The following is a 21469-nucleotide window of genomic DNA, read 5'->3' as shown; positions in this document are numbered from 1 at the left end:
TCTACAAGCTGAGTTGTATCAGAGATGGATTCAGTCTATTACTTCAGCCTTTTCCTCTTCCTACAGTGAATTAGGGGGGGAAAAAAAGAGGAAAAAAAAAAAGAGACGAGGAAAAACAATCATTTCAATGTTAACAAAGCCAGGTATCCATCCCTGGGAGGAATAGACTGCTTAAGTAGCTTGTTAACTGGCACGGTTTTAAGAAGAAATCAAACAGTAATGTGTTTTATTTTACAGATTCATTGTAACATTAGAATAACTAGAATAGTTTATTCAAGTTAAGCCAATCATAGAAAGTAGTGCTAGAGATAGCCTGTTTGTCAGTTATACTGCCAAATTTATCTTAAGTTTTCTTATTGACTCAAAAATAAAATAATAGGGTTTTTTCAGCCATATTCCAAAAGATTGTGTTTTAAATTAAACAATGTTGCAATGCAGCAATTGTTTTAACAACTAAAATACTTATTATTCTTCCTAACACTGAAGGTCCTGGAAGCCCTCAAGATCCCAGCCTGGTATATGTTAGAAATCTGCATGGATTTCTGATTAGTTTAGGGCATGTCTACTTGTGTAGAAGTTCCTTTGGAACTTTCTCCACGTCACCAGTGAAGCTGTAGAAGAATGGTAAAGTATGTTTTTTTAAACAAAGTAAACTAGCGAAACCAAGATTAAAAACATAAAATCAAAGGGGGGGAAAAATGAAGCATTATGCTGGAATTTTTTGGGAAGCATCAAACGTTGAGACAGCAATCCCTAAAGTGTGTATGTCCACTTTATGGCAGTTTCATTGTTTCTGTATCTTTTTTCATCATCAGGATGTAAAGCTGCAATTTATTGCAGCCTCATTTGATGCAGCAGGAAACTTTCTTAAATGGCAAAGTGTGGAAGGAGGCATCTTACAGGTATGTTTGATTTTAATTATCTTTTTTTGTTACCATAACGTTCTGATTGCCTTTACCCAAATTAAGACAAAAGCCAAGAGTTTGGTTACTACACTAGTGACAGTGCATAAGGTAACTATAGAGCTAGATTAGGGAAAATAGCCCTTGATTCTTGCTCATGATGATCTCTACAAAATGAAAAGTATAAATTCAGCAACATTGCCTTCATCCATTGGACCAATATAAATTTAGAATATTGGAAAGCTCTGAAAAACAGTGCTAGTCATTTAGAACCAACAGTCTCTTTCTTCCATTCAGCGTACGGTTACCCATGTACATAATTTATTATTAGCCCTCTTTTTCCTGTCAAGAAGAGTGTGTTAAAGAATACAGTCTTAGTGCACATATGTTTATAGATGATTCTATGAGTATGTCCCTGTTAGATGCTGTCACCTGTTTTCACACATTATGGGGATGCCAAGCAAATCAGTAGTTATGTCACTGTCAAGAGAGGTAGGAAAACTGATCTACTACCCCATTTTCTTTCAGTTCTCTTGGGATTTTTTGTTTGCTTATTTCTTTTGGTTTTAAATATAAAATGTACACTTTGGCTAGCATCTGCCTAGCTTTTTCATAACAAAGTCTCAAAAACTTGCTGGGAAACTTTACATAGAAATGGGGAATGCTGGCTAGAAGATTCACAGTATCCTTGCACACTCTACCCTCAGATTTCAGTGGCACACACACATTCTACTTCAGCAGTACTACGCTGTATAGATAGGGAAAAACACAAGTAAGCAGCAAGTGGAAAGTGCAATAGTAATTAGCCTAACAGTTAGCTGAAATTGACAGCTGTGAAACATGTTACGGAGTAGAATTTGTTTAGCAGTCCAGTGGTGATCTAGGCACTCTCAGCAGTTCCCTAGGCAGGCAACAATAGGAACACTAGCAAGAACAATTGGGAATTGTCTGTCCCCTTTTCTAGGCTCTTCATGTCACTCTTGGAGCATGTAACTTCAAATGCTCCAGTATCTACAGAAGAGCAGCTGACATTCAGGGTTTAGATAGTGACTGCTATTTATTTTGTTACTGTCTCGGGATGAACTGTCTTGCATCTGCCTCTCAGATTTTAAGGAAAACTAGTGTCTGAGAAAACAGGTTACTAACCCAATTACTGTGCATAGATTTTAAGGTTTATTGGGACACCTTAATTTCCTAAATGCAGAGCTTTTAGTAGCTATCAAAAATCAATGGGAAAGGAATAGCTTTCTATTCAAAGCCTCTTTTAATGTAATAGATTGTGTGTGATGATAAGACATCACAGTGCTAAAGCGCTGTCAATGTGTAATTGTAGCAATTCCCAGAATTTCAGTTGCATATTAATAGAATTGTGTTTTATGTAAATTTAGACTTGATTTTCATTTTGGGAAGATGGCTATGCCCTCCAATAAGTGCCATGCTCATTTTGTTAGAATTTAGCCTATTTTTCTGGGTTCTACTTAGAATGGCTTGTTCTTTCCAGAAAATGTAAAAGTTACATTGAAAAAGGAAAAACAAATCTGTTACTTGCCATGATAACTTTGATCCTCTGAGAGTGCTACCTTAAGAGAAGGGGGGCAATATGAATGTGGAGTTTTTTTCTGATGGGATTCTTGGATTTAGCAGAAGCCACCAATAAAGCTTGAGACAGCACAGTGCATTAAACATTCAGTCCCCAAAAAGATTATTTTTGCCTGGTTGGATGCTGCTGGCCACAGATTTCAACTTCAGTGATGAACTGAAAAATACTTTGCAAATGTGAATAAGCTAAAACAGCATTTTAAGAGCAACAATATTAGTACAATAAATACTCATGTTTACTCTTCAAAATCAATCCCTTTCTTCTTAAAAAATAGAACAAAATATCTTTTCTGAGAACTGTGAATACATAAACTGCTTGGAGTACCTGTGAATATTTCGTGTGAGAAAATTATACCTTTGAATTAACCTAGTTATAATTATGTTTTGTTCAGCTTTGTCCTGATACCCAAACTAAATTGAATGCAGCTTATGCATTTGGAACAACTTACCAACAAAGTGTAAGTAAGAGATAAAATGCTATTTTGAATTAAGTTGCTTTATACGTCATCAGTAATTCAGTGCATATTGAAGGACCTCTGGAGTTTAGCAATAAGTTGCAACATGGACTTCTTTCTTGTGAAACTGTTCCTTATTTTAATTTCTTTATTACTAAGTGAAATAAATGTGGGGTTTTTTAAATTATTTAACTATACATCACAAAACTTGTGTACTACATAGGATAATCAAAATAAATTGACCTGGCATTTGTATTAATGAGGCTGCTGACTTATCAGTGGAAGAACACAATGCCTGAATTCTGATAGTCATATACTTTGTGTCGTAACTTCTAATTTTCCTGCCTCCATCTTTGGCCAGGTTTCATATGGAAAGAAGACATACGCAATCATGTCATGCCTGTATGTTGTCCCATTAACTCTTTAATATATGCCCTGATTTCATTCAATAAAGAGATTGAAGGCAAGTTTTAATCGAACTGATGACTCATCAGAGGAAAGAGATTCTTTAGCTGTCTTAACTATGGAAAAAACTATTGGGGTTTTCACACCTTACTAAACACCAGGAAAGGGAGAGAGGATAGAGCACTTGAGCTTGTGTATATGTAGATGCTAAATTCAGTCAGACATAGACATGGTTCTGCCAGCAATAAAGCTTCATTAATTTTTTTTTACTTACATGTTAAATGGAGAGTTGGTAGTCTCTTTGACAGGGGGGTGGAGAAATAACTTCTTTATTTTTATAAAACTCCATATGTGTGTGCAGCATCTAATACCTATGTCTCCATTAATATTATTTATTAACTTGTCTGCATTCAAAACTATTCCCCACATTATGGGTTGCAGTGTAAAATAGATAAACTCTGGCTCCTATTTGGGTGGTGTGAAAGTCTTGTAGTGTAATAGCTGTCAAAGCTTTAGTCCTTGAAAAACTGAAGTGTCTACCAAATAATTTTGGCAAATCTTTGCTAAATATTTTTACTCTTCCAAGTTGTTTAATGTTGCTTAAACTATATTTCAGACAGAATGGAAACTTACTTTCTATTTAGGATCATTGAACTAGTCAAGTATGGTTATTCTTTTTTTGTGCTTTTTAAAATGTTATGTATTTGATCTATTGAGTCTGTAGAACCTGTTGTTAAGTATTAACAGCAGTTAGTATTACTGGGTTTAAATATAAACACCAATAAATATTAACTTACTGAGTATTTTTTGATGTGATGATATTCACGGATTGTATGCATCACTTTTTTTTTTCCTACAGCTTTGGAGAAAACATGGTTGACATGTTATATGAGTATTTAAAGACTGCACGGTTGTTCACATATGCAGAAAACTGCCTCTTTTCACATTTAATTTCTTCACACAATCACAGAATGGTTAAGGCAGGCAGGGACCTCTGGAGATCATGTTGTCCAACCCCTCTCCTCAAGCTGGGCCACCTAGAGACAGTTGCCCAGGACCGTGTCCAGACAGCTTTTGAGTATCTCCAAGGAGTGAGACTCCACAACATCTCTGGGCAACCTGTGCCAGTGTTTGGTCATCCTCACAGTGAAAAAGTGTTTCCTGATGCTCAGAGGGAACCTTCTGTTTCAGTTTGTGCCCATTGCTTCTGGTCCTGTCACTGGGCACTGAAAAGAGCCTGGCTCTGTCTTGTACACCCTTCCTTCAGATAGTTGTACACATTGATAAGATCCCCCCTGACCCTTATCTCCAGGCAAAACAGTCCCAACTTTCTCAGCCTTTCCTCATAGGAGAGATGCTCCAGTCCCTTCATCATCTTAGTGGCTTGTGCTGGACTATATCAAGTAGCTCCATTTCTCTCTTGTACTGGTGAGCCCAGAACCAGACACAGTACTGCATGACTTCAGTGTTTTGTGTTTCTTGACTTGAGTGTTTATGCTGTTTCAAATTTTATGTCTGTGAAATTTGCTAGGATATTTTTTCCTAACCTGTTGAAAAATGTTAGCAAAGCTTCATTCTCCTCATTAGTCATTCTAGTCAAATGCAGTCATTTCCAGGAGGTTTGTATAAAATCATTAGTACTTTGTAATTGCTTGCAAATAGCTGCAATGCCTTGTCTTTGTGAGAAAGTGGGACAGATTCCACAATAATTTTGTAGGGGAAGATTCCACAACTTGATAAAATCATTAAATGGCTAAAGTGATCTTTCTATTTTAACAATTTTTTTCTTGTAGTGCAAAATTCCAGTTTCGAAGATTTTATCAGATTTTGCTAATCCAATCTTTTATGACCTATTCCTTGAATATAATGGTGACAATGGACAACAATATCTTTGGGCCGTGCCAGTTTTAAACTTGAATCTTCAGTACAGTGAAATGTTTGTTAATCAAGGTAAGACTGTCATAGTAACATTTCTGTGAACGTAAATAATCTGAATAACTTCAAATAGAAAGAATTTGTGTTAATTACTGTTACTGCATTGTTTAAAGATACCACAACACACCATAACTGGTTTCTGTTTTAAGAATTTAGTATTTTGGGGGCAAGTTCTGATAGTGTTAAGTGCAAGCTTTGGTTGCATACAGTGGCCCAGTCAATAATATGCACAAATAAAGTAATCTAATTTCACAATGTATTTGTTTAAGTTGAAAATAAATAATTGTACTTCCTGAATAGTTATATGTATTATACAGTTATATGTATCATTTCTAGTAGATTTCATTCTTTTTGTGTGTTGAATTAGTTTTTTAAATATTATGTGACTGTCATGTTTTTTCAAAGGCAGTAATATGAACAACTGGCTTTTGACTCGTCGATTTTTTTTGGTGGACATGCTAAGTGGAAAAGAGAATGACTTGGGAAAACTACCAAGAGTAATTCGGATTGCTAGCAAAATAATAATAAGGTGATTAATTGCATATAATATATAGTACATAGAAAATAAAGCCAAATTTGTGCAGTCTACGTTTTATTGTCTTAAAAGAAAGTTGTTTCATTATGTTGTTTCTCATATTTCCTGTGCTGCTTTTTCCATTGCATACTTTCCATAGGTTGTTCTGATGAGTGAGTGAGAAAACATAACATTGACTTGTGGGGGTTAAAATTACTGTGATTACTTTCCAGGTGCCATGGATCAGACTATGTATGCATAATACAAGTTAGCAGGCATTCGGTCACATCTTAGAAGCAGGTGTCATCTGGAAAGACCTAAAAACTCCTCTGTTTATTCTTTTTCAAGGTGTATGTTGCTGACTGTACAAGGATGCTGTTTCATACTCCATATTCTTTTTTGCAGTATTTTTACAAACTGTTGCCTATTCTGTTATACAATCCAGAACAGACTTATAGTCATTTAACTGAAATTGTAAGACTACCTGTTAAGGTTATTACTGATGGTTAATCTCAACTGGAATATGTTTTGGAAGAACCTCTTTTTTTTATGTAATGTCTTCCTCTGAGATAACTGTCTAAAAATTGAGATCTCCCTTCTTCTTTGGCTCTTCTTCACAACTTACTAGTTAAAAAGATTGCTGAGTAGCACTGAGTACTGATCCATACCAGTAAAGATTCTGAAGAGTAGTGTAATGTGCTAACTCCATTTGCTGAGAATTACATATTACATTGTTTCAAACAATAAGGATTAGCTTGTGTATCTTAGAAGAATGCCCTCCCACCCCCCCCTTCGAAAAAAGGATAATGCCAGAAATTCGAAATACACATAGAAAAGGTCCTTCTGTAATGTTTTGAGAAAAGTTACCTTTTGGAATTTACTTCAATTGCAGCTATCATAATGTGAGCAGTAGGTAAAGATTGATTCAGGTATTTTCTTAAAAATAAACGATCCTTCCCAGCTTTTTCTTATTATATATTCGTGTACATGCCTTTGTACATTCCGGTTGCTTTTCAGATGTGAATTGCCATATCATTGGGTTTGAAAATCACATTTTATTGATCAGCTTGTTCTGTTCATTTAGTATTTTCTTATTAGTACAAGTTTCAATGAATACTTTCCAAGCAAGTCATCCATTTTCTGTATTAAAAATAATACTTCTGTTTGTATTTCTGCAGTATTCGTCTGGTATCCCATACTCAGAGAGGAACTATCTACCCTCCTCTAATTACTATTGCTTACACGGATGTGCTTGTCCAAAACCCTGAAACCCAGAGTGTGATGGTGAGATCTTTGTGCTATCTTAATTGAACTGATTTGTTAATCATATTTTTATTTCTGTTGGAATTCTAATTGAGTGAACTTTGGCGGGGGGGGGGTTAAAATAAGCAGTTTCTAGTTCTGCTCAGTTATGAAGTTGCAAGTTTTCATTTAAAACAAAACAGTTAATAGTATTTTCTTTTTAATTCATCTTGAGTCTTTTTTAACTTAAAATACTTAGAATTTTACATTTGGTTGTATAATGCTAAATAAGGCTACAGTTCAAATGAAATACACACAGAAAATAACAGGAAAAGTACTTATGCAATGCACTGAAGGCAGCAATTTATGCAAGAAATAGAATATATAAAGCAGTGCATTAAGAGGAGGTTGTTAGGGGACAGATATTTCAGGTCATCTGTAGTTTAAGTTAAAATATTGGTAATATATCTAAAACATCCTCTAGTATTTTGTCTGCTGTGTATTTTTTTACAGCACATCTCTAAGAATTAAAGTAAATAATAAAAAAATCTGTAGCCAGAAGGATTGGAGATCAGTTTGGGGGATCTTTCTCTACTGAAAGCCACCAAATTCTGCTGTAGCAGATGCAGAAGGGGGCATTTCCTACTTGCACTTTTGCCTGTCATGATGGGCAGCAGCTCACATGTTCTATTCCTGTGCCTTGTTTGCTTGTTAGGTCACACTGCTTTAAAAAGTGAAAATGTTGAGCTTAATATAGTAAAATAATCATTCTGCTATTAAAAAAATTATAATATTAACATTTTCTGCTTATCAACTTTCAACAGTTCAGGCTTCCAGTACAGATAGACGTCTAGCTAGAAACTTCTGGTGCTAGAACCATTCCTTGCATTCCATATTAGCTGCATGAAAGGAGAGAAGAGACAGGGAATTAGAATGATAAAAAAATTAGTCAGACAATTCTTCTCTGCCTAAATGATGTCTTTATTTAACCACAAAACCAGCACTGTTTTTAGAAAATAATTCATTCAAATGGCGATGGCAACAACAATTGTTTTCAGTTTCTCTATTTTCTGTTATACTATTTCATCCTTACATCTACATCTGATGTATTTAGGTCTTGTCAATTTTGGATGTCTTGTTGCATTTAGCAAATGTTGTGCAAGTAAAAAATACACTGAATTTCGTTCCAAGTTCTATAAATACTGAGATTCTAGTAACTGAGCATGTTTAGACTTAAATCCAAGTGAGGTAATAGAATGAGCTCTGACAGAAACAAATGTTTTAGGAAGCCAAGGGGGGGGGGATTGGTTTGGGAGGGGGTTGTCCTTTTTTTTTAAATCAAATTAAAAATACTATTCACTATCATACTTGTGTTAACTTTAGCCTTGCAGTGACAAATGCTCAGGCCAGAATGTTATAAAACCAAGATGCAAATCTTTCAGACCAAAGTCAAAATAGGTCTCAGATTAGATAGATATTTAAGCTAGAGGGAGCAATTTTGAAGCTGCATGACAATTTTTATTTCATTCAAGGTGGGAAAAAAAAATTGGTATCTGAGCTATGTAAGAGCTCACTTTATGATTCTTCATATTGCTGTAATTACATTAAAGTTACTTTTAATCAACACTGATAAAAGTGAAAGTATCAAACCTTTGGTGTCTCCTTTCAGAAGGAAAAAAATTATGCACATTTGAAAGAATTATAATTAGGTACAGCTAGTAACTTGCAGATAGCAGGCATTACTGTTGGTAAAATCTGCACTAAGCATAGCACAAGCACATGCTAGTACTAAGCCTGGCACTGTAGCACACCAGGTCATATGTATACAGTAAAAGAAGATATATGTTGTCCTTGTATAGTAGCACTAGATGGGAATTCCCACTAACTGAATGTGTGAAAACTACCACTGTCTGTAATGGTTGTAGCATTTCAGAATTTCTATCCATATTTACTTTTTGTATCTTAATATTCAGGTTTCCTTCTCAGTCAATTATGAGATGAATCAGTCAGAGGCTCAGATTCAGACTGATGTAAGTTGTATTTCCCCTTAATTTGTCGATATAATGATTTACTTATATTTTGTGGTTTTTAAAAATATCTGCAAATAATTTTTCATTCTCTTCAGATCACGCTGGGTGTTTTGGGTGGGCTCGCAGTGTTATGGTCCCTTCTCAAGACTGCAGGCTGGAAGAGGCGTACAGGAAGCTCTATAATTGACTTGCAGGTATAAACAGCTGATGACCTAAAAAGGGACACATTTTCCTCTCTTTAAGGAGACCTTTGCTATCATTCCTTGTGATATAATTTTTCTGTTTCTTAAGGTAACTGAAATGATTTCTAGCCTAGGTGCATAGAACTGTGACCTAGAGTTACGCTCATTGGAGGAAGTAGGTTTTTTGCATTGTTTTGGATTCTGATGTTGTCATTTAGGAAATACTTTTGCTAGAAGTAAAGGTATTTACAGAGCAGTTCTGATCAGTTGAGTGGACTGTTTTCAGATTAATTGTTCTTTGAACAAAGACTAGCATGTAGGCATTTCAGATGCTGAATATACCTTAAATATATGACCACAGTAGAAAAATTTTGTTCGAGGCTACTTTTCAGTACTGGAGTTCCCTGTAGTGTGACCTGCATAAAATTTTATATGAATATACATATGCATTACTTAATTAGTTTTACAGATCTCTACAGTGTGTTTTTATAATTCCAGACAGTTTTGAAGTTCTTACTGTTTTATGCTGGAGACCTTGCCAACGTTTTCTTTATCATCACAGTGGGCACAGGGATTTATTGGCTTGTGTTCTTCAAAGTAAGTGTTTTTCCAGATTTGGGTGTTATGAAAACCTATTAATATTATATATATTTTTACACAAAAATTAATTTTCTTTCTTTTTTTTTTGCCTTTCTGGTCAGAGTATTGAGGCAAGTTCTATATCATATACTGGTTTGTGTGCTTAAATTTTTGTGTTCACCTGTTTCTTAGGATTCATTCTACTTGCAGTCTGCTTAATAATCACTTAAAATATTTTACAAATTCAAAATGATTGCATATTAAATATTGAATTTTTCTGAAAAATGTTGTTCACTTTTAAGCATTTAGTATGTTGTTACATATGCCATCCATACTATTTCAATGTAACTTCTCAATTATAGGCTCAGCAGTTTGTTTCTGTCCTTTTACCACTACCATCTCAAGAAGAAGATTTTGTTACATACATAGCGTGTGCATTTAGTTTAAAGGTAAATATTAAAGACATTTCAAGATATGCTTCTGTATATTTTCAGCAAGCTTGTTTTTAAACATCTTGTGCAGTTCATTTTATTAGTGTATAGATGTAAACAATTATTTTATTCCAGGAATTAAGTTATTTTTCCATAGAAATTTACTTTGTGGAGTCTTTATAGGGAAACGAATGTCTAAGAAGATATCTATGGAAAATTATTCTTTCAAGAATAAAGGTGTAAAGAAACCCAAATAACACCATATCAAGAATAAAGCAGAATATAAGTGCTGTCAGTTCCTGATTAAAAAGAAGACAGATTAAAATAATTTTGTTTAAACATACTTGTAGAATTCAGAGATCGGTATTCTTTCTTCATGGGACATACAAGTATTTTATTAATTATGGGTATTGAATTGGACTTCATAATACAGGTTAATATTTTATGGGAAAATACTTAGACAATTTTTTGGAATTTGTTACTTTGCTGTATTTTCTTCATAATTTTGGACAACATCACATGACTTAACCATTATTCCAAGCTTTTAAATTAAAAAAAAAAAAAAAATGTGTCAAAAGTTGGTAACAAAGTTTCAGTCGCAAGTGTAGTCAAGTATATTACTTGTTTCGTTTAATGGACGACAGGTGCAATGACTGTTTCTTCATCTTTGTCTGTATGCTGTTGCTGTCCGTCCTTGTTATATTTCTCCTTTTTCTTTCTTAGGCTCTGCAATTCTTACAATTGCTGGTTTCACAACTTACTATAGATATTTTCTTCATTGACTGGGAAAGACCTAAGGGCAAAGTTCTTAAAGCAGTTGAAGGTAACTCAAACTGTGCTTGTTTGTATAAACAGCTGTGGTTAAATTTGGATATTACTCTCAGGTATTAAATTTCAGAGCTTTATTGTATGTATTCTTTTTAGGTGAAGGTGTTATTAAAAGTGCTGCTGCACCTGTGAGCATATGGAGGACATATTTTATAGCAAATGAATGGAATGAAATTCAGACAGTGAGGAAGATAAATCCCCTCTTTCAAGTTCTTGCAGTTCTTTTTTTTCTGGAGGTATTATTACTACAATTATTATTGTTACTGTTAGTAACTTTTTATGATTCACAACTGGAGTATAACGCAAGGGTCTGGTTTTTTAATTCTTGCATTCTCTATGGTAATAGTGGATGACCTTCAAGTTCACTTGAAAACATGTAACTTAGTAAAATAATTATTTTAATACAACTTTTAATTTATATGTATGTATATATAGGTCATTGCAATATTTCATTAAGGAAGACTTTTAAAAAAAAAAAACAAACCTTTAATTACCTTAGAGACCTTTGTTAGTTTTGTTTGGATTTTTTTAAGGTAATGAGTTATCCCAATGGCTTAAGAGACTGATAAATCTGTGTACACACCCCATTCTTTATTTGCCTACTGGGTCCCTCCTGCCACAGTCTACAGCTTCATTTCTGGTTTCATATTTATCTGAACTGAGCTTCCTTCCTGCTAATTTGCTATAGTGACCTTTTATAAAGTAGGAAATGAAATGTGCCAGTTCTGTTACTGATGGCATAACACGAAGCAGGATGCCTTCAGTTACAGCTTAAGGATATGTGAGAAATTGTGCTTTAGCTATTCAGAAACATTTTTGTTTGATTCTTCTGTAGTTTGGTAAGTACTTTTATTTTGGGAAGTATTCTTAAAGCGTGTAGTATATAGTTGTTTATGTGAGGTTCTTTTACATATTTTTAATACTTTTATTCATTTTTATGGTCCTGTTTTTAAATTTCCTATTTTTCTTTTAAATTAAATACAGTAAAATACCCCAAACTTTGCTCATTCACTACATCAGTATTTTTGCTGTTGGTAAATACAGGCCAGGACCAACTTAGTTGCCATGTTACAAGGAAGGAATGGGAGAAAAGAGAGCCCATATTCCCAAAACTAACTAATCTCCTCAGGTTACTCTTCATAGGCTCCTGATATTACTAAAAGGAAGAGGCTACTCCTAGTAGAGAGTGATTAACATCTTGCTCTATAACTCCTGCTATGAATTTCCCTCTGGAGAATCCCTTTCTTGCTACTGGAAAGATACCTAAATAGGCTAAAATTGGTGTTTGTGAAAACCTCAGATAATCTTTATAACTTTCATTGTCATGGTCAAGTTTGGAGTGTAGTTTCCCTAGAAGTGTAATGCACGGCGTAGATATGGCAATCAGCTGCTCACTACAAGGGGGAACTTGGGTATTGCTCAAAACCTGTCTTCTTGGGTTAGCAATTTTGATAAAGTGACTGTTCAGTTCTCATTAATCATGGTGACAGGCTGTACAGTAGTAGAAAACGAGCCAGGAAAAGTAATAGTTGGAGGAAGTTGGGAAGCGTAGAAGGAGTCTCCCTCCCCTCGGGCCTCATGCCTGGCACCAAAGCAGCTGCTGGTTGGCACTGGTTGCCGCGGCAGTGTTGACTAACTGGCTAGTGCAGATAGCACTCTCGCAGCAAAACTTTGCAATATTGTACTGGGTCTGGCTGGGATGGCGTTAATTTTCTTCATAGCAGCCCATAGGGTGCTGTGTTTTGGATTCGTGGCTAAACCAGGGCTGATAACACACCAATGTTTTGGCTATTGCTGAACAGCGCTTGCACCGCGTCAAGGCCCCCAGCGAGTAGGCTGGGGCTGCACAAGAAGCTGGAAGGAGAACACAACCAGGACAACTGACCCCAACTGACCAAAGGGGTATTTCATACCATATACCATCATGCTCAGCAGTAAAAATGGAGGGGAGGGATTTTCTGGGGACTGGCTGGGCATTGGTCTACTTGTGGGAGGTAGGTAGTGATTGATTGCCTTTGCATCACTTGTCGTGGAGGTTTTTTTCACCTTCTTCTTCCCTTTTCCTTCCTTATTAAACTGTCTTTATCTTGACCCACAAGTTTTCTTGCTTTTGTTTTTCCTGTTCCCTGTCCCGCCATGGTGGGGGTCAACCCACCACAAGTATGTTTCTGGTGCAGCTTCAGTTCTGAATGATTTTCACAAAATTTTCACGTCTTTAATCAAGACATAGTGTTTCTCTCATCTTTTTTATTTGGGAACTTTTACTAGATTGTTTATTTAAAATGGATTCAGCCATACAGTGGAGAGAAATATATTTCTGTTCAATAAAAACAAAAAAATCAGTTTGTTACAGTTGCAAAACAGATTAAAAAAATGTTTTAACACTGGAACATATAGGACCAAAAAGCTGAAATTTGGCAGAAATAATATCCCTATGCAGTCTAACAGTAGAATCTTTAGGAGTTTTTCAGTAAGTCAATGTTGACTTTTTGTGAGATTTAGCTGCGTATGTTTTTGAATTTATGTATCAACACACGTATGTACAGTTTATGTTTTTAATTATGTTTCTCGGTAGTAACACTGGATCACACAGTTGGGCTCTATCATACTGAACATGCTACTATTCCCAGCTCCATTTTTCCTAATTTTTTCTTCTTATTTCCTGTTAGGATGGAAACAGCAGAGTCATAATTAATACTATTCATTGCCTCATGTTGTTATGTTGACCTTCTTATCTCTTCAGGTGGTAGGATTTTCAAACCTGGCTTTAATGGATTCTTCTTCTAGTCTTACAAGAAGCAGTGAGAGTTTCATAGCTCCTTGGAGCCGTATTTTAAGATTTGGTGTGTCTGCTGCACTCTGGCTAGCCATTGCCTTCTTACAGGTATGCGAAACACGTGACATACTGAATTATCATTTTCAGGCCGGTTCTTGGAAGTTAGAATACATCACTAGGCAATCCATAGTACGTATCATAGCATTGGGTGCATTCTTAACTATTTTGCTTGATCTAGATTTTTAGCTGCTTTAGCATGGTACACCTTTAGAACTCAAAATGAATCTTCTGAGCTGTAAGACATCTTACCTTGTAGTCAGAATTTTAATTCTCTCAAAGATGTGAATTTATGCAATCGCTTTGTTTTGTTTTAAACAACTTTGAAGCATCTCGAAGCTCAAAATGAAAAGCAGGTTATTGCTACAACTTTACTTAGAGGAAGAATGTTGATCCCATTTCAGAGTCCAATGCAATGGTGGCCCCTACAGAAGTCTGTAATTTGTGGGTGTTAAACTGTGAAGTTAACTGCTTAATGAAGTCAATTCTGATGAACTAATTAAAAAAATGTGGTTTATTTATTTCAGATTATATTTTTTTCTGTGTTTTATGAAAGATTTGTTGAAGATAAGATAAGCCAATTTGTTGATTTATGTTGCATGAGCAATGTAAGTATTTCTTTGTCTCATTTGTACAGTGGCATTTTTATTAGAATAATACATAAGATATAAGAGTATTAAATAATATTCATTTAATTTAATCAGAGATTACTAGCTAACAGCAAAAGTCAGTGTTTCTTTCAGCTCACTTTATTGGTGCAATCTACAGGAAGATTTCAGTTAAATTTGGAAAAAGATTCTGGAACCATAGGTATCAATGTGTTCTTCTAGACGTGGGAGTTTTAGGTTGTTTTTTGAAGTTAAATTGGTTACATGTGCTCATACAGAATTTAAAAGTAACAAAGTATGACAGAAATTAGGTCTGGAACCATTTGCTGCTGTTCTGTCTAGTGGTTTGCATTTTAGTGCTTTTGTCTTACAGACACAGCCGTCTTGGTTTTATTTAATATGTTTATGTTCAGTTTCTGCTCCTGTCTTGTGGTTGTCCCTCAACCACTGAAATTCATGGTTGTCCCTCTTGGACAGTTATCACCTTTTTCATGCATTTTTGCTTACTCGCATCTGAACTACTTCCATTTCTCTAGTTTAAACATGGGCCTTGAAGCTTTGTACTGCAGGCTTTCCTTATTAACCAAAGAAGAGGGCAGTCAGAACACATTGGATTAGCTCATTTGTCCAGAACTTTTTAAAAATACAGAGATTAACCCCTTTTATCAGCCTTTCCAGCCTTTGTTATTCCTCTTCTGTGAAACACCCATGTAGTGCATGGGTTGTAGAGAGAGTTAATTTTGTGGTTTATGTGATATATAAGCATTGCATCATACTGAATGAAATTCTGTTAAATACAGTCTCCTAGGAGCTCAGCTGGAATCATGCATATGTATTATGTATCACAGAAATAACTTTTGAATCAAAATAAAAGCTAATAACTTTGCTTTAATTTTTTGGCTCTGTGGAATTAAGTAGTGATCCTTGCCATTGATAAACTAAAGCTGCTTTGTGTTTCTAGTTGAACATACATAAAACTAATCAGTAAAAGAGTTATTAAATATTTTTATGCCGTGTTTATTTTGGTACCTGCCTACTTTGTATTTGTAGAAGGGCTAGTCTTGCTGATCTCCACTGTGAATTCAAAAGTTCAAAAATAAAATGATAATGTTTAATTAAAGTATTCTTCTTTTCCCCATCTCTTTTAGATTTCAGTGTTTCTCTTGTCACACAGCTGCTTTGGTTATTATATCCATGGTCGCTCTGTGCATGGACATGCAGATACCAATATGGAAGAAATGAATATGAACCTAAAGAGAGAAGCAGTAAGTAAAAGTATTAAAGTTTACACCTGCTGTAATTATTTATTTTATAAAAAAAACCTACACCTTTTCATTATGGATCTGCGCTTGTGCATTACATTGCACCAAGTTATGATACTTAAAAGATACCAACTGTTGGTGTATAAATATATGACTCAATAGTTCTTTTAACTAGCTGCTCATGTTTCTTCTTCTTCACTATCTCTTCTTCTCTGTTACTTCTTCAGATTTCATAGATATAAAATTGCTGGTTTTCTAAAATTTTTTTTCATGTATTTAAGAACCTTCTTTATGATATTGAAGCTTTTCATAAGCTCATGGCCTCATTCAAAAAGATGCATACCAAAAAGCTTTCATAAAGAGGCAAATCTGAAAAACTCCTAAGAAACAAACATCTACTCTTCCAATAAGTTCTTTTATTCCATCTTTTCTGCTGTGGTAATATAACCTATTCTTTACAGAGATCAATTTGAAGAAGTATTTTTTCTAGTTTGTCCTATGTTGTATCTGTGCTGCAAGATCAGGCAAATGTAAAATGTCTAATACAAGATTGGAGCACTTTGCACTAAATTTCATGATATCTTGCATCTTTATAGGGACCAGTAGGAAGAAAGTACTTTAGACAAAGGTTATTTCTACTTCAATGATAAGTGGACAGAAAAAAACATAACCATGTGAAAATTAAATCTCAAACTTGAAATGTAGAGGAATCCTTTTAATGATGTTTTTTACTTGTGTGTTCCTATAATTTTTTCCTAATTGCTTAATGTAATACAATTTTGGGAAAAGCAGTTTTTTCCCTATGGAGATGTCAAATTTTCTGTTTTCTCAGGGTTTTTTCAGATTTATTAAATGTGACCTGAAAAAACATATGGAAAAAGTCAGGAATCCAAAGCACAAAAAAAGCAGGACAAGTACAGAACAAACAATAAACATAAAAGAAAGGGCTTCAGGGTGAATGTCAAAAGATGTATTAGAAGCTAATGAACTGAACACAGGTGAAGAGAGGAATATGACTTTGTGACAGCAGGGGTCAGGATTTCATGTCCGAAGAAAATCATGCTATAATAGAACCAAGGGTGCAGTGGATTCAAATATTTAGAGATATTAAGTACTATGTGTACATGAAAGAGAGGAAATTAAAAGCTTTTGACTTTTGGTGGTCTATGAATGACATTAGTAATGTTAATTTACAACTGCTTTAATTGTATAGGAAAATCTATGTAGTCAGAGAGGTTTGTTACCGAACACAGATGGCCAGACATTTCAGATTTCCATTTCAAGAAAAATGCGACTGCACTATGACAGGATTCATGAAACCCTGACAAGAGTAAGTGAGATATTTGTATTCTGTAAATGTTATTTAAAATACGTAATTTTCCCGCTGAAGTCATGGTCATGTTATATTTCAGAAACGTGGTCCTGCTAGGCTTTTGGACTCATCTGCAAATACTTTCGAACAAAGCACAAGGGCATACAACACCATGAACAAATTTCTCAATTCTTTTATTGATCACGTATGTATGTTGACATTACTTTAGTAAGGAAAATATAATTATAGTAAGTAGAGACTAAAAATTCTAAATCTGAAAGACTGTAATTTCTCTTTTAGCATATGTCCTTAAAGACTTGTTTTTAAAGACTTTATGGCAACTAGAACAGTGCTTCATTAAAAAAAAAAAAAAAAATTGGAGTACTGTCCAACAGTGCAGTCTGCCCTTAAAAATGACAAATCCTTTTTTGTTATGTACTTATTTTTGTGTTGGAATAGAACAGTGCTTTTTGTCATTCATAAAGGTCTAAATAGCTGTACTTCACTTTGTAACAAGTACTTTTTCTTTGAAATCATAAAACAAGCAGTATTGTTTTTCCCTTTCTTATAGGTTCATAAAGAAATGGATTATATTGTTAAAGATAAGTTGCTGCTTGAACGGATTCTTGGCATGGAGTTCATGGAACCACTAGAGAAAAGTATTTTTTACAATGGTAAAAAGATTTGTGACTTGGTATTTGTACTATTATAAGTATGTAGGTTTTGTGTAGATTTCTTTCCCAAGATTTACAATCTAAACTGGACTTTACAGCAGGAGGGGTCATTAAATGACCGCTTGTGAGGGAAGTATTTAAGAGAAGGTCCTCAGGTTACAGAAATCCTATTTATAATTTGTCGCTGGACTCCAATGTTTTTTCTTTTAGGCAACTGAAAGTATACTGTGTAGAGACATACATGTGTTTACGAAGTGCTCCTTTGACTTGCTATCTAGATCCAATATCCACTTTGTAAATGGAAAGAAGATCCACAATATTTAAATAGCTCCGTGACATTTTTTTTTAATATAGAACCAAATTTCTTATGAAACAACTAAAAGTACAGAAAGACAATTTCTTTAAAGAGAATATTGATCACAGTGAGGACATTTTAGTGGAATACTTGATGTTAATACACCACTCATCTTTACAGACTCCACTAAATAATTTGGGTTCTTGAATATTTTATTTCAAAGCTTTTTAAGCATTGCCAATACCTACAGCAAAAATGAGTATTCCAGCAGAAATAGGGATGACGCCAGTTCTGATTCTGATCCCTGGAGCTATGCAAAATCAGACAGACTTGGGTTCTCCAATGCATCGTCCCGAATCCCAAGCCCATGCTAAACCTAGCCATAAGTATTTCCAAGTGACCAGTACATGTGTTAAAAACAGATTTAGATTTAGTGAAAGTTCTTGACTGTATCTCAGCCTTCAACCTAGGTTCCTAAACTGGAATCCCTGGAAGATTGAAGCTGTGAAACACCAAGGCTTTAAAAACCTTAACCTATTCATAATTACTGCCAGGTGACCATATCTGCATCACTGGAATCCTCACCCAGTGTTAGGTCTTCCACTTCCTCCATTTACAAGGTTCTGAAACCCTGAGTCCTGGTCTCCTCCTATTAACAGATGTGGTCTGGGGACCAGTATCCACACTGCAATGAAATATGAGCTATGAACTTAGGCCTGATACCAGTCTGCTTCTTCAGTCCCTGAGCTGTACAGAATCCCTCAAAAATTATCTTTGAAAACCTTAGTTCAGACCCTGATTCTACCCCTGACCATAAATATGGCCATCACCTGTGTGAAAACTAAACATTAACTAGTGATCCAAGATGATGCAAGCCCTCATTTTGAGTCCCTCAAGTACTTGGCTCTCCAGCCTCACTGTTCAAAAAATCTAAACCTGATCAGAACTGTAGTGCAACACCTAGATGTTACCAGATGACCATTACACATCCTAAACATGTCATTATTCTTATATAATAGCAATCCACAGATTACATCACTGAGCTGTGCAGAACTTTTCCTGCTCTATGACACTGGGGCTGCAAAAGCTGAAGCCTAATTTGAATCTCAAATCTTGCTATATAATCAGGAATGCAGCACATGCTTTCGAACTAGCCATGGTTGTAGTCTGATATTTTTGCTCAGTCTAGACATCTGAGCTACACCTAATTCATTAAAGGTTTGGGCTCTCCTCCCCTGTCATGGTGAAGCACTATCTTTCGTAATAAACGTTGCCAGACAGCCAGTATCTGCCTTAAAACTATAACTAGGGCTTTCTTCAGCCTCAGTCTGTGATTCCACGCCTTGCAATATCAGTCATTCCAAACCCTGTTCTAAACCCCAGGTCTACTCAGCCATAAATATTGTCAGGTATGCAATGTCTGAGTTAGAATTAAGTGTATAAGCGTGATGTGATGTCTCCAAATTGTGCAGTATTCAACAAAGGTTTGGTCTTTTGACTGCCATTGTTTCAAAGTTCATAATCGTAAGCATTGATACAAATACATTGTTTGATGGTTTAGAGTGCCATGGTTTCCAGTTTAGATACACATCAGGATTTCGTGGCAGTAGGACATAGAAAATTTGTAATGAAAATATGCTGTTTCCAATAAAACCAGCATTAGGCATTTTCCTGAAAAAGTAGAAAGAGGGAAAAGAATCTATTTTCTGTAATTGTTTATTTTAAGTGTTCTTTTCTCTTTTGAAAGTGGTGCTTTTTGATAAAATAAAGAAGTGGATAAGTGGTCTAGACTACTTTGGCTATGAAGAAGGTATTTTAAGCTTAAAAGACCCATTTCCTGGGAAAACTGTTAACCAATGAACAAAGATAATGTTAAGCTCTGAATGTCCTCCTAAGTAAGGCTTTAAGCATATGTTTTTATTATTATGTTGAGTTGGGGCCAGAGGTAACACTTGCTAAAAATTTCAGTGACAAGGAAGTTACATCTGCTTCTTGTTCAAACCAGCCTTTTTTAAACAATCTGATTGAGATTTCAGGAGTGAATAAAGTTGCATGTGGCACGTGGGCTTTTCCTATTGTTTTCCATCAGTATTAAGCCATTTTATAAGTTAAAAGGTTTGTATTATTTTGCTTAAATAGAATAACATAACTAGCTCTTATGATGCCATAGAATGCCATAACTAGCTCTTTCTCTGACTTTCCTTTTTCTTACCAGCTTTCTCAGCATGGACTGATGAACTCCACAAACTTGCACTTCACAGAAATAATTTTTCAAAAATTATTTTTTTTCTGTAGATGAAGGACACTCTTTCAGTGATGTTCTCTATTACGGCAATGAGACAACACTGCTCATCTTTGATATCCTGTTTTTCTCCATTGTGGATCTGGCTTCCCAGAGTTTTGTTTTGGCAGCTATTCTAACATATTTGCAACAAGAGGTAAATTTCAGTTTAAGAACAAAGTAATATTTTAAAAATGTGGGTTAGTATGGAAGTTTGTATAATTAACTAGATAATTAAAGCAGTAAGTTAGCAGTACACGGTGACAGAAGATTATACTGAGAGCTTATAAAATAGTTTTTTGATTTTTTTTTTTGTCAAATAGGCTTGTGAGAAATTAATTTTATTCACATGCCTGTCATGAATAAAGAGGCTACAAATAACTTTCAACGGAAAACACAGATATCTGTTACAATTAATCACACATAATTATATCATATTTCAGGGTGGAAAGATATTGGAAAATGTTTCAAAAATGCTAAAGGGAGTTGAGCATCCAATTCACTCATGTTATTTAAAATTTAAAGATAATATGACGTTATTATTTTATGTTAGGTACTGAAACATACTGGTTTAAGTATTTCTTCATTAATACATTTTTTTTAAAATGTTCTTAGATATTTAGGTTTATTCGTAATACACTTGGGCAGAAGAATTTGGCATCCAAAACCTTGGTGGATGAAAGATTTCTCATTTAATTGAGAAGATGAAGAACTTTGTTGAGGAGTTAATCATGGAAATTATGTCCACGATCAAAGCATCTCAGACCAGCAGATTAATTGTGCACTTTTCAATAATAATAATGTAATGTTTTTGAAATTTTATAATTTTTATATTGTGTGCTATTAAGCTTTATTTTTGTGTATTTACAAATTTTTTTTAAATTTGTGAACACTAAGCCATAGGCCTTTAAAAAAGAAAGGTACATGAAAATAAGACAGAAGTAAACTTACTGTTGCTATTATTAGAATAAGATAAAAAAAAGTGACCGCTCACTTTGAGGTGATAATTTGAGCATTCTGGTTGGCAGGAGAGGTTGTCATCTCTTAATTTTTCTGAAAATCCTTTAAGTCTTTTTTCTTTTTTTTTTTCTTTAATTTATTT

The 21469-nt window shown here is 34.7% G+C and overlaps 1 protein-coding gene across 1 annotated transcript in view; it reads left to right on the top strand.

The window, feature by feature from the left end:
- The window catches only part of TMEM67 (transmembrane protein 67), a 30535-nt gene extending 9472 nt beyond the window's left edge, over window positions 1-21063 (top strand). The window contains exons 9-27 of the mRNA XM_010577109.1: window positions 816-902; window positions 2894-2959; window positions 5155-5311; window positions 5702-5825; window positions 6989-7094; window positions 9026-9082; window positions 9178-9276; window positions 9763-9861; window positions 10206-10292; window positions 10998-11097; window positions 11199-11338; window positions 13846-13986; window positions 14463-14543; window positions 15692-15808; window positions 17019-17135; window positions 17218-17322; window positions 17689-17791; window positions 20382-20524; window positions 20983-21063. Of these exons, the coding sequence (XP_010575411.1) occupies window positions 816-902; window positions 2894-2959; window positions 5155-5311; window positions 5702-5825; window positions 6989-7094; window positions 9026-9082; window positions 9178-9276; window positions 9763-9861; window positions 10206-10292; window positions 10998-11097; window positions 11199-11338; window positions 13846-13986; window positions 14463-14543; window positions 15692-15808; window positions 17019-17135; window positions 17218-17322; window positions 17689-17791; window positions 20382-20524; window positions 20983-21063 (2010 nt within the window). The remainder of the gene's footprint in view (window positions 1-815; window positions 903-2893; window positions 2960-5154; window positions 5312-5701; window positions 5826-6988; window positions 7095-9025; window positions 9083-9177; window positions 9277-9762; window positions 9862-10205; window positions 10293-10997; window positions 11098-11198; window positions 11339-13845; window positions 13987-14462; window positions 14544-15691; window positions 15809-17018; window positions 17136-17217; window positions 17323-17688; window positions 17792-20381; window positions 20525-20982) is intronic.
- The last annotated feature ends 406 nt before the right edge of the window (window positions 21064-21469 follow it).

This window comes from Haliaeetus leucocephalus, unplaced genomic scaffold, assembly GCF_000737465.1.
Source record: "Haliaeetus leucocephalus isolate CR32 unplaced genomic scaffold, Haliaeetus_leucocephalus-4.0 Scaffold555, whole genome shotgun sequence".
In the NCBI taxonomy this organism is placed as follows: domain Eukaryota; kingdom Metazoa; phylum Chordata; class Aves; order Accipitriformes; family Accipitridae; genus Haliaeetus; species Haliaeetus leucocephalus.
The sequence above is the reverse complement of the archived record's forward strand: the minus strand, read 5'-3'. Positions and strand labels throughout refer to the sequence as shown.